At 37.8% G+C, this 13,392-nt stretch overlaps 1 protein-coding gene and 1 long non-coding RNA gene across 2 annotated transcripts; one reads left to right on the forward strand and one right to left on the reverse strand.

Annotated features, from left to right (window-relative positions):
- Positions 1 to 1,181: 1,181 nt before the first annotated feature.
- Positions 1,182 to 3,084, reverse strand: LOC141807012 (uncharacterized). The gene is made up of 3 exons (XR_012599804.1): positions 2,970 to 3,084; positions 2,759 to 2,854; positions 1,182 to 1,317 (listed from the first exon to the last, which is right to left on the reverse strand). It is a non-coding gene; the product is annotated as an uncharacterized LOC141807012 (long non-coding RNA).
- Positions 3,085 to 4,131: 1,047 nt separating this feature from the next.
- On the forward strand, positions 4,132 to 10,847 carry LOC141810530 (histone H3-like). The gene is made up of 2 exons (XM_074698164.1): positions 4,132 to 4,249; positions 10,579 to 10,847. The coding sequence occupies exons 1-2, from the start codon at positions 4,132 to 4,134 to the stop codon at positions 10,845 to 10,847; spliced, it is 387 nt and encodes a 128-aa protein (XP_074554265.1).
- Positions 10,848 to 13,392: the final 2,545 nt, after the last annotated feature.

The raw sequence follows: 13,392 nt of genomic DNA on the forward strand, positions 1-13,392 counted from the left end.
TCAGGGAATAGCAATTTGGACACTTTCGGTAGAATGCCCCATGAATTTTGTAAATTGTAGTTGATAGTCTTCTTAATGTTATTTTCAGTCTGCAACTAACCGAGTCACATTTGGACATTTGTCCAAGATAAATCATTCTTTCCCAGTCATCTCTGTGCGTAATGGCAAGCTATTCACTTCCACACTGTAAACCCCAATAAGTTACCAGAACTTAAAAAATTTGAGGCAATCGATTGCCTCAAAATTTTTAAGTTGATAAACTTAAAAGTCAAAAGTTTACCAAAACTCAAATCTTTTGATTACTTGCTACTAGTATCATTTGATTACAACAAAATTAAAAATGTTCATTATGTCAACTCAATATTTTTTAATATATATTACTCGAAATTTTCAGCTACATCAACTCAATCACGTTCAGTTAATATGACTTAAAGTTTTCAGTTTTCAATGCATTGGAATACGTTACCAGAACTTTGAAAAGTAAGTTAAAAGAACTTGAGAAAATAAGTACACAATACACGTTAATTAGTGTTGACAAAACTCAACATTTATTTGTTCTTGTTATGATTCAAATCTTAAACATTTTGAGGCAACTTGCTCAAATACATTGAGTACCACTGACTTTAAATGAATAAAAGCCAAATTTCCATTAAACATTTTCCAGCTCTTTTTTACTGCACTAATCAAATACCAAGCCAATGTGTTCTTTTGGCTTTCTAGGTAAGTAGGGCAACAGAGAGCACTTGAGTAGAGCCACAGAGCAGCAACTTCAGTACATTAACAATATTTTTATAAAAGTTTTAAGAACAATTTTAACAACAATTTTAAACTGTAAATGTTATATTTTATCCGCAACAACAGCACATCATGTAGATTAGACCTATTGGATGAACACCTGCAGAGTAGTGTCGGAACATTTGCTTGCATTATTTTGACAAAAGGAAATAACTTTGAACTTGAGTGTCTTCAGTAACACCTCACTCCACATCTTTCTTTTTTCATGAAGTTCTACACATGTATCATCAAATCATTTTTGAGAGACTGCAACCTTGGAGACAGTTTACCACCCTCAAGACCAAGTAAAATCTTCTGAACAAATTCAAAAGTGTTGGTCAGTGCTTTGGGATAGCTGAGGTGTAATGCATAGATCAGTCCAAACATTACCAGGAAGGCATCACCAAATCTGGGACAGCTGACCACGGTGTCGCTTTCAATGACCACACAGATTTTCTCGGGCTGGTAGTGAACTGGACTTCTGTCATGGTCACTGGTGACAGTAATGAGAGCCACTGCAACTTCTCCAAGCTCTGGCTCGTCCTGAATGAAAGAATGAAGAGATACTAATCTCAAACTAATCCATGGTTTCAACTCTTACAAGGGTTCAATTTCATTTTTTTTTTTTTTTTTAGTTTTTCAAATCAAGGTTTTTTTTTTATTGTTGACAAATGTTCCCTCCTCATCAATGAAATACTGCTGGTGCAGCACAAAGCTAATATGGAGTTACATTTGTAAGCTGTTTATATTTTCAAATTGTGTTGAGAACACCTCTGATTGAGATCAAATATATTTTGAAAAGGGAGACTTGTGTCTCATGGTAAAGTCTGAAAAAAAACCCATAAGATTTGTGTTGTGAACACAGGAATCGGTCAAATTACAAAAAAAATCTGATAGACCAATACAATGCTTTAGGCCATGAATAGGGATTTCTTTTTTACTAGGGCTGGAAAACTGATCGAAAAATAATTAGAAAGGACATCAAAACCCACTAACCGTAGTAATTTTTCTCAAATTGATATTTTTTCCCAGATAATAAATGAGATTATTTTTGACTTTTCACATATAAATATTAGAAAAAAAAATGTTTGGATGACATGCAAGTCATTTACTTGTTTTTAAAAATTTCCAGGCGTAAATATTTAAAGTAATTTACAGAAAATTATGTATGAACTTTAAACAGAAAAAATTAAATAATTTTATTTAAATGATGTGTAAGTTATCAATTTATAATTTTCATGTGTAATTTAAGTTATTTATTATTTTTGACTTCACACAAAAAATTTAAAATAGTTTTATTTGAAAGATGTGCAACTATTTATATTTTTTATGTGTAAATATTTAAGTTATTTACAAGAAATTATATTTGAATTTTTACACCAAAATATTTTGCAAATTATTTATTTATAATTTGATGCATCAATATTTAAAAGGTTATTTACAATATATCCTTTTTTACTTTACACAGAAAAATTTTAACTTTTTGTTTTCAAGAGATGCACAACCTATTCTCTTCCTTTCATATGGCAACATTAAAACAAATAATTTTCTGGAGATGCAAGTAATTTTTTTTTACTTTTGGGGTACTGTTATTTTTAAGAGGTAATATGGCCTAGTGAGACATTTTCATTTCAAGTAGCTTGTGCTCTTGTTTTCATTATTGGAATTTTCAATTGATGGCTAAGGACAAATAATAGTGTTTGTCCTTAAATTATTTTAAAATAGTTACACAGTTAAGACAGACTTTTCCACTGGAAATATTATGGCAGTTCTAACAGTCAAGCACATTCATTTTAGATTAGATTAGAGAATTAAGCCCTTTGGAAAACTCCTGAAGGGAAATTAGAATTTCAACAGCAGTTACAAAAATAGAAAATAGAATGATATACATAAAAAGGATAGATGTTTACAGGATTTAAAAAAATATGTAATGAGCTGTTCAACTAATACACAATGGTACTGTTGATTATTTTATAAGACTCACCGTGCAGGTTCTGAAAAATCCAGTGACATCCTCACGCAGATACACGGGTAGGCAATGCAGAACAGTGGTACGCCTGGTGTGGATGTCATGGAATTCCTACAAGAAAAAAATAGAGTTGTATCAACTACTAGGCTTACTGAACTAAGCTAAATGTAAAATCTGTGCGATTTTTCAGATGTTCAACATATGAGTTGTATTATGATTTATTCACCTGTTCATCATGGATTTTTAAAATTTCAGCCAAAGCATCTGCTGTCTTCCCTGTTTTAGATGCCCTCTGCCTGAATAAGGTCATCAGTCGAGGAAGATGGCGGTCAAGCTCAGCATAGAACGTGTTGGGCAGGTTCTGGTTGGTAATCCGCTGGAACTCTGCATAAACCTTTATTCAAAAACAGCAGAAAGACAACACAGCAATATCAATTAGTCTATTCAACTTGGAGAATCTTTTGTTTCTGTTGTAAACTTGTATGTTGAAGATCATATAGTGCTGGAGTCTAAAAGTTTATAGTGAACAGTATGAGTGCTCACTCCATTATCTTTATGTACACTAAAAACATAAACAGAGAAACATTTGACTTGACTTATTTAAATTCTAGTCCCATTCCAGGTTTGGCAATGGTGTTATCTCCAGTGTTAACAAGAACAATTTTTTGTTTTGATCATATCAGGCTAGACAGATTAACATTTTATTTAATCTCATCTGTGAAAGTACATTGATCTGTGTATTTGTACATACTAGCATGTCTGATTTAATAAGTACCACAGCTAAAACACAACAAAGTTGGTCTTTTGAAACAAAAATTAAACAAAATGTATATTTCAAGCATACAGCACTGTTGTATCTCTTCTCTAGTCTGTCAGGGTTTTGATGGTGATATTACACTTTTTTTTGTTTTATCTGCCTCTATACTTACAGTAAAACAATTAAGCTAGTAAAATAGCATAAATATATCTTTATGGTAAACTTTAATTATAGTTCAATAAACTAAACTGTTGACTAGAGGTATATTATTAGGATACCAGAAGTATATAAGAGCACTTGCATACTTTAAAGTGTATTTATTTAAACATAAAAATGACTATAAATACTTTAAGTGTACTTTTAAAAACTTAAAATGTTCCAATCTTGTCTTAGTATTAAATTAGTATAATAGTAGTGTACTACAGGTACATGTTTCATAGTATACTTTCTACAATTATATTTAAGCATGTTTAATAAAATGAACACCAAGTATACTACTTTTTGCTAACAGTACATTAAACAATTGAAATGTTAAATTAACAGTATATTAAACAATAATGCCAAAAATATGCTGTCAGTGATGTTTCTCAAAACATCATGGCATATCTGAGCTTTAAAGTGATACTCCGGGATGAACAAGTTGGTCCTATGTGGAGGTATAGGGCAGAAATTACCCCTACAGCAGTCTTTCTGTGCAGCAGAATCCCAGAGTGCCATCACCGAGCCCCCCTCCCTGCTCTGCTCTTGTGGTGATTTCCTCTGCACTCAGATGTGGCCAGGATTTAGTAAACTAAAATCACATTTTTACAGTGGGCATCTGTTGGTATGCGTTTTTTAGTTTACTAAATCCTGGCCCCATGTGAGTGCAGAGGATGGAGCAGGAGCAGAGCAGGGAGGGGAGCTTGGTGACGGCATTCTGGGTCTCTGCTGCACAGAAACACTGTTGTAGGGGTAATTTTTGCCCTATACCCCCACATAGGACCAACTTGTTTCATCCCAGAATATCACCTTAAGGTCCATGGTTTACTTGCTTGGGCAATATAGGAGCATTTTGTCTTAGCTTTCTTGTGAATTTTACTAGCATTTAATCATGGGCATTATTTGATAAAATTGTTAGGGAGGTAAAAGCATACTAACACCAATGTTTTCTTACAAAAAAAAAAAAAAAGAAAGAAAGAGACGAACATCACTCTCCCATCAATGAGTGCAACTAGATAACAATGAATGAATTTTCAATTCAAAGTAAACACTCCCTTTAACACAGGAAAAGAGACAGTCCATATTACCTCAGACTCAATTTTAAGAGCAGGCCAGAGGTCCATAAGCTCGTTCACAGGTGGGCAGGATGTCACTATGGTCTGTCGACGCAAGGCAAATGTAGTCTGCATCATCTTTTTAATGACTGGCAGGTTCCTCTCAGTCTTCTTGACTTCTTCAACAATTTGCTGCCTCAGCTGCTCAAGACTTAAGCGATCCTCTCCTTGTGGGAAGTTGGGTAGGAAGTTGACTTCTGCTCGCTTGGGTCTTTTAATGTTGGAATGTGAAGGTTCACTGTCAGGATTGCTCCCACTTCTTTTTCCGGCATTAACGATGACCTCCTGACATCCAGCCCGTCTCATCTTGTTCCTGTAATTCCCCATTTTAAATTTGATGCTGTTCTTCCAGCCATTCCAGCCAGTATCAGATCCTGCTTCCTTCAAGCAGGGATGTTTAACCACAAGAGCCTCAGCAGCCATTGCTATCTCTTTATCACTTGGGTAAGCTTTGAAACTATACATCGTAGATGCAAGCTTTTCTAAAATGTCGTGCTTTAGGTCTCTTGTCATCTTGAGGTGCCTGTTGGTCTTCTCAAATTCAGCATTTCCTTCTCTAAGTTTAAGCTCGATGTCAAATGCAAATGTGGGAACTGGAAAAGGACCTGGAGGCCATCTACTTAGTCTTTCTGGAGACGACACATCTGTAATTGTGTCAGTAGATGCAACAGAGCTGGAGTCATGCGATAAGGAGATGTGCACAACAGCTTTTTGTGGCAATTCCTCAATGTCAACAAGGGAAGTAAGTTTCCCATCAAAGTCCGGATCTTCATATAGCAAAGTGAAGTCGAGGTCTAGTTCCAACTGTTCTTTTATAATGTTAATCAGTGCATCAAGAGAGGCTGGCCGTGAACTGAGTTTTAATTTTCTAGCTCGATCAGTCTCGACAACACGAAGGATCATGGGTTGTGGGGATGCTGCTGCCATTCTGCTAATGAAAAGAGAAATTGAGGATTAAGAAGGGTTACCATCAACATACATATTTTTAACTTATCAATGACACAGAGTGAAAAAAACATTCATTGATTAATTAAAAAAAAAAAAAAAAAAAAATTCACCATTGTTCAACTTAGGTCTGTTTAACTTGAATGAACCGTTTGGGAGTCAGCAGCAGCGAGCCATTTAACTTGTATGCTGGGAGTGGAACTGTATCATTGAGACCAGACTGCAGGTGGATGGACAGACTTGTCCATGTGGCTGACAGCTCATAGGACCGAAGATGTTCTACATACCAGGATTCATAATCACTACACAGAAAAGTAGCATCACTATTCACAAGGTAGATCTGTTCTATTTTACTAAATCTAGACAGTCCACCACTGACTCCGACAGACAGAAACATTCCACAGACATAGTCTGTGCCATCAATGGTCACCTTTGATGTCTGGTAGATTGTGTCACTAGTTGTTTGTCCTCTAATGTGTGCCTGAGCTACTTCTGGCAAAGATGAAACCAGAACAGGATCAACCCTGGAGGCCTGTGTTTTTGGCTTGAAAAATGATGGTGCAGCTAGATGATATGCTATCATGTGTTGATGTCTGATTGCCATTGTCTTCAAAATATTTTTGAAGTTTTGAGTGTCATGCACCACTCTTTTAAAAAAGCGGTGCTTGGCCTCAAACCTCATGGTCCAAACATGCAGCAGGGGCCCAAAGCATTTCACTAGGGCAGGATAATGCTCCACATAGTGATGTTTCGGACGGAGCCTAACCTCAGGGAAGACCTCTTGCAGTATCTGTCTATGATCACTGATTTTGCTCTCAAAATAGTCCAAGGTTTCATCAGTAAATGATGGGCACAATGCTAACTCTACAACCTCTTTCAGCTCCATCAAAACTGCCCATGCAGCATCACCCTCTGGTACTACACTGCCCACAAGGAATGGAAGCAGCCGGAGCAGAGTGGCATTTTCATGTCCATTTCCTCCTATTGTTCCTCGAGAAAGAAATGTTTTGGGAATTGGCTGAGGTCTATCCACTTTATCAGTGTGCTGATATGGGAATGATGAAATCTTTTGGTTCAAATATCCCAGAGTGAAGTACTTCAATCGGATCATCTCCTTAATGCACAGAGAAAGCTCTATGGGAACTATTCCTTCAAGAAGATCATGGAGTATATCTGGAGGAAACCCTGTGATTGGATGGAAGTGATTTAAGGACTCAAGCAAGACACAGCCACCTTTAACACCAAAGTGGCTGCTCACAGTGTCACTCTCCTGAACAGTTTGAACATGCCGATCATGGCTGTCTTTGGTTCTCTGAGAAAACTCTCCCTCCCTGACTTCAGTTGCTTGAAACTGTTCACTTGTTGCCAAACAGAATCTACAAACATAGTCAGCTCTAAATGACTCTACAAAGCCACCTAATCCATGAGCAGCCAGATTGTCAGCAGAAACACAAAAAATGGTTCCTTTGACATTCTGACCCACTCTTTCAATGAAGACGCCATCTTGTTCCAGAGTATGGATATCATGCAGCAATGGAGCAAGCACAGCAGCATATCCATACTTATGAAGGTCTGTCACTTTGACCAGTACTGCTAGCTGTATAGCATGTAATGCCGATCGGTATTTTGGTGGCACATTAGCAAGGACCCAGTACACGGTGCAAAGCTTGTGTATTTTACGCGATGTGCCAAGCGGATTGGCAATTTCAAGTTCATCAATATATAGCTGAAGTGGTAAGGTGAGATCCCCTGTTGACAGTAAGTCATTTCTAATGAAATGAGAGCCGTCAGAGCATGACAGATATTGACCAGATGCAGTATTTGGTTCAGCAATCTTGTTAAGAATGTCTGTGTTTTTAAACAGCTCTTGAATCATCGCAAGGATAGGAACATACATGAAGGTATGTCCAGGCTGCTCCAACTGATACTCTATTGGCATCACACAAGGATAGTTGCGCTCAATAAAGTTTTTTCTGCGCTTGGATGAACACAAATCTGCACCTTTCGAAGTAGACAAAGCCAAAATATTGGACTCCATGACAGCTGTAACAACTTCATCCAGCGTGGATTCTGCTATGTTGTGACCATTTCTCTGCAATATGTCACTTACTGCCTCCCTGATCAATGGCTGAGATAAGGAGAAGATCTGATTCAAATGGTCGACTATTTCTTGAATAGCTGTGTTTGAGACATGGAGGATGGCCTGCATCTTTAGGAATAAGGAAGATACATTCATTTTAAGTTGATTTCTTAGACTGTTAGTGTCACTCTGATCATCATCATTCTCCACTTCTGTGTTCTGATCTGAACATTCTTCATCCACATCACTTGTGACCCCAGACGTACTGGCATGAGGATTCTGGGGATCCTCAATGACGATGTCACTTTTAAAGTCTGACACAAGACTAGCTTGGTGTGCTCTACTTTTATGGGAATTGAATGAGGAGTACACATTAGTGGTGTAGCTACAGTCCTTATATGAGCATGCCACTGTTTCATGATTTTTTAAATGCTTTCTGAGATGACTGAAAAGAACAGATTCAGATAAGGGTGGCTGAAATGTGCATAAAGGGCATTTAAATAACACAAGCACCTGATTCTGCACTGTACTACTGCTAAGGTGTGCCCTATGATATCTTGACAAATGAGTACTCAGTGCATTAAGTGTCTGAAATGTACACATGCAATCAGTAAAGAGGCATGGAAGAGGGCTAACTCTGGAAAAGTGGCTATGATGCAGTCTGTAGTGTTTGAATAACTGTGCTCTGGAAGAGAATGAAGATGTGCACAGCTTACATTGCCAGATCATATTGGAACCAGCAACCTGAAAGGTAAAGAAAAGAAAAACACAGTTTAGACCCTCCTCTAAAGCCTTCAAACCAGAAATCTTCACACTAACAACTCAATACAAAAGTTAATTACAACTAGCTCACAAAAAACATGACCCTGCAGGGTCATCAGCATCAGAATTCTGTGGCTGATGGGTGATAAAGTGATGCAGTCGCAATAATGTCAGCTGATACACACAAATATAAGCTGTGTGATATTTGATCATGATGTAACTTAAGCAGGCATGGTATCATGCTGCTTAAAATTCATGCAATAACAACAACAACAATAATAATAATAATAATGTACTATCTGACATAATTCCAACTGTATCCTAGCCCTGTAGCAGCATAGCCTCCATTAGGGAGGTCTCTGTGTCCTGTTTACGTGGAATAAAAGTACACACATATATACCAAAAATCCCTCACGGATATAGATTGTTACTCTGAGCTGAATATTAAAACAGTTAGTCACGGGAGTCGTCACACACACCTATAAGACGCTAATTGTCAGCCAGATACACCACTTGAAAAGTTCTAATCACACGTTCAAAGCGACCACACGAGTACCCGCCTGCAGGGACGATGGCGCCACAATATGACTCCAAAATGTGACTAAGTCGCCCAGAATCCGTCTTTAAATCGCGGAAGAACTGCTCGCAGCTGTACACAGACTTATCATGCAGAGAGCTGCACGAGGTCGTGTCAGTCCCCTCCGGCGTGAACGCACGTGGCGTACACACCGGAGGAGTTCAGCGGCGCTGCTGGCAGCCGCTCGTTAGCGGCTACTCTCGTAGCAGCACGGAGACGTGGCGAACGGCCGAATATTTAATTATATTTTACATTTGTTAATATAATTAAACGCTTACCTCGTGTCCTATGAGCTGACTGTCGCGTAGACCCACCGTTGTGCAGTTGGTAGTGACCTGCGAATCCCGCCTTCACAGTTCTCTTCTCTGCGTGTTGATTAAAACAGCGGAAGGTAACCAGTGAGAGCATTAACGCCACCTCCTGCTTCGGAGTGTGCAGCAGCTATCCCAGAAACGGAATTAATTTATTGGATGCATCTGCAATTGCTTCACATTCTTGCAGAGGAACGTCAGGAATACATAAATAACATAGATAAAGCGATAAAACGTCCTCCTTTTAGTGTTTCAAAAATATGCCCATATTGTCATTGTCTCAGTTGATTTTATTGTTTTCCATTTATTTATGATTTGTGGTTGATTTTTTATGTTATGAAGCTCCTTGAGATGTCACAGTTTTTGAGGATGTATAATAAGTATATATATATATATATATATATATATATATATATATATATATATATATATATATATATATATATATATATATATATATACATGTATAATAAGATTTACTATAAAATATTGCATATAATACTGTAGATCTAAGAAAACTTTACTGCTCAACCCATTGGTAGTTTCACTTAAATTCTAATCTGAGCTCTACAATCCAATCTACTCAAATTATTCGTCATATGATGTCTTTCTTGAACATTATTTGCAGAGTGTGTAACTATATAGTCGCCTAATCCTGACAGTGCTCACCTAAACAGGCTGCATGCTTCATGTCATCCCTGACCACTTACTAACCTTACTGACATCAAACACATGAAGTAATGTTGAAACAATAGAAATAAGTGGCCACAATAATTTTTATTACTTTATTATATTAAGTAATTCTAAATTTATATTTTAAGTTAAGCTTACTTAGTACAAAACTAGTTGAAGTCAATCAAAAAGTCTAAGTTAAATTTACTCAAAAATCAAGAACGTGTTATACAAACTCAACATATCTAAGTTAGTAGGACTTTCTGTAAAACTTTGAGTTTACACTACTCAATCTATTTAATTATTTTGAACATTCGGGTTTACAGTGCACTTGTCGAAACTTCTCCCTCTCACACACACAAAAACTTTGTTTTTGGCTTACAAGAGCATACGGTCGAAGATGGCTGAAATGATCGAGGCACTTGGGAGATCCGCCGCTACCAGAAATCCACCGAGCTGCTCATTCGCAAGCTGCCCTTCCAGCGCCTGGTACGAGAAATCGCTCAGGACTTCAAGACCGACCTGCGCTTCCAGAGCTCTGCTGTCATGGCTCTGCAGGAGGCCAGCGAGGCTTACCTGGTGGGGCTGTTCGAGGACACCAACCTGTGCGCCATCCACGCCAAGAGAGTCACCATCATGCCCAAAGACATCCAGCTGGCCCGCCGCATCCGTGGAGAGAGAGCTTAGACTGTCTGCAGCTCAATAACAACAACACAAAGGCTCTTTTAAGAGCCACCACACCAACAAAAGAGCCCAATCCTGCTGAAAATATAAATCAAACAGAAGTCTCTAAAAGACATTCTAAATGCAACAAAAAACATTTAAAAAATGTAGGCATCGTGAACAACTATGATTCAGGCCTACTTATATTTTATTTTCACTAAATTTTAAATCAAAGGTATTAACTCCAACGCTGAAGAAACAGTTAATACAGGTTAAGGAGGCAGAAAAGAGCTCTCCTCCACACGTCCTAAGCACCGCTCCACGAAACAGCCCAATGCTCCCACACAGTGGTAGTTTGTAACTCCTGCAATGAGTCTTCAATTTCAAATTGAAAACGATGAATACAGCAGATTTTTTTCTTCAATAACTGAATTCTTTTATGTTCTAACGAAGTTTTGTCCAAGGAGCAGTAAATACTTTCTAAGCCACAGAAACAAATCCTATGTTGGCTTAACAAAGAGACCATCCTTCCTATGTGGCTCACACACCTGCTGTTGCTTTCACTGACTGTAGACTTTGAACTGTTGAAAAACATCAAGCAAGGAGTCAGATACACCATGAAATGTTTGCTTCAGTTTTGACTGGAGAAGGGATTCCTGTTTATCTTAGCTGTTAAAACAGCTTCATGATATTTGTGTATCTCTCATTCATTTACATCACACAGTAACTTATGCATGGTGTTGAGTTGACATTAACAGCAGAAACCAGTGTTTTGTTACCTGTTTGTTTTTGTTATTTCCCTTTGTTCACAGAAAGTTTTCTCTTCACTCCCTCTGTGTCCTCTTCCTCTGGGAGTGTGGAGTTGCTGTTGCTGACCGAGGTGCTGAACAACAACAGATAAAACCTGAAAACCTGCTGTCAATTGTATTAAAGCTCTTCAAAGAACCACCTCATTCACCCCACGGCAGAGATGATTACTACTCTGTGAGGATGTTTTCACTAAGTGTTTCCACACATTGACCTGCATCAGGCCACCCACTGGAACAGTTAAACAACATTTCTATATATCATATACTATATCATTATATACTATATTCTTGAATTACTCATACCCCAGCACGTTAATATTTCTTTAAATGGTTTAAACATGTGGGGGTTTTATGTCTCTTGAGCACTAATACACTTAAATGTATTTGTTCATGATAAATTTTCTCCTTAAAAAATCTGTAGTTAATATATTTTCCTATGGGAAATGTTGATACACTTAAATGTGTATTGGAAGAAAAAAAAAAAAAAAAGCAGCAGGTCAGAAACGCTTTGGGCTGTGTTACACCTCCTGCAGCAGAGCGCTTCATAAATATGTGGTTGAAGAGACTTGGACAGGTTGCGCCGTGGTGAAGAAGATACAGTGTGAAATATTTCAGTGGGAACAGGACTAATAAGATGCTATTTTTTCTAGGTGAGGCTATGAGCTAAAGAGAAAAGGTGTGTATCATTTGCTGAATGATTATGTTTCTCCTGTAAGAGCCTCTGTATTCAGTGTGTGCTGTAACAGGTTGTCCTACTAGATTAAGCTCTTTGTCGTGATTGATGATCCAGTTGTTAAGTCCTATGGCATTTGTGACGTCTCACCCATTTCCGGGTTGTTGTGGAAATTTTCCTGTTTCTGGTGAAGAATGAAATAGAGACTTCTGCCGGCCAGCAAGGTTTTATTTTCCTTTGCAAAGAAAAAAGTCAGTCAACACGAGAGCGGTCAAAGTGAAGAAAGACCTCAAACATAGTTTGAGCTACACATTTATGCTTGAGAGAAACGCCCCAAAAGGTCCTGTTCACACCCTTCTGTCTGCTCCCAGAATCCACATTGAGATCAGGCCTAGAAGTTGAGCAGAAAGGTGTAAAAATAAAAGGCCAGGAAGCTTACTGACTAAAGGGTCAACATGAATTCTGTGGATGGAGCGCTCAACATGAATTCTGGCACTTGAGATCCGCTTGTTGTGATTAACTTCCTGTTGAGTGAACTGTCCATTGACAAGAAAAGAGGAGATATTTAATAAAACTCCTTCTGGCAAGATATCTCTCATTATGAAGCCCTTGTCTGCCATCACCATATCACCTGGCTGTAGATTAGTGCTGCACGATTCTGGGAAAAGGTGCAATTGGCGATTAGGTGGACAATATTGCGATTGTGCTTTTGCTTGCGATTTAATAAACTTGTCTTGTCACATATTTACAAGTTACTTGTATGCTATTTTACCATGTAAACCTGAACTGTCCTCATGAATCCCCATGAGTGTGATCACAAAGTTAATTTTAAATGTTAAAAAATGTCTTTTGTCTGACGTAATATAAGGCAGTTGGTTCTATTGTTTTGTGGTTTTTATGATAATTCAGTCCTCTGTACAATGGAAACAGTTTAACCGTCTTCACAAGAGGAAAAGTTAGTGATTAACTGCTCAAAGAAGTTTTAAAAATCGCACCAGGAAGAGCTCTCTGAACAATTCAAACCTCAATATTGAGCTTGAGCTGAAATAATTCCTGGTTTTGAATGCTCCAGTGACACAAACAACCT

The sequence above is a fragment of the Halichoeres trimaculatus genome, unplaced genomic scaffold, assembly GCF_033239565.1.
Source record: "Halichoeres trimaculatus isolate MK-OKI-2021-1 unplaced genomic scaffold, fHalTri1.1 fHalTri1_scaffold_2, whole genome shotgun sequence".
In the NCBI taxonomy this organism is placed as follows: domain Eukaryota; kingdom Metazoa; phylum Chordata; class Actinopteri; order Labriformes; family Labridae; genus Halichoeres; species Halichoeres trimaculatus.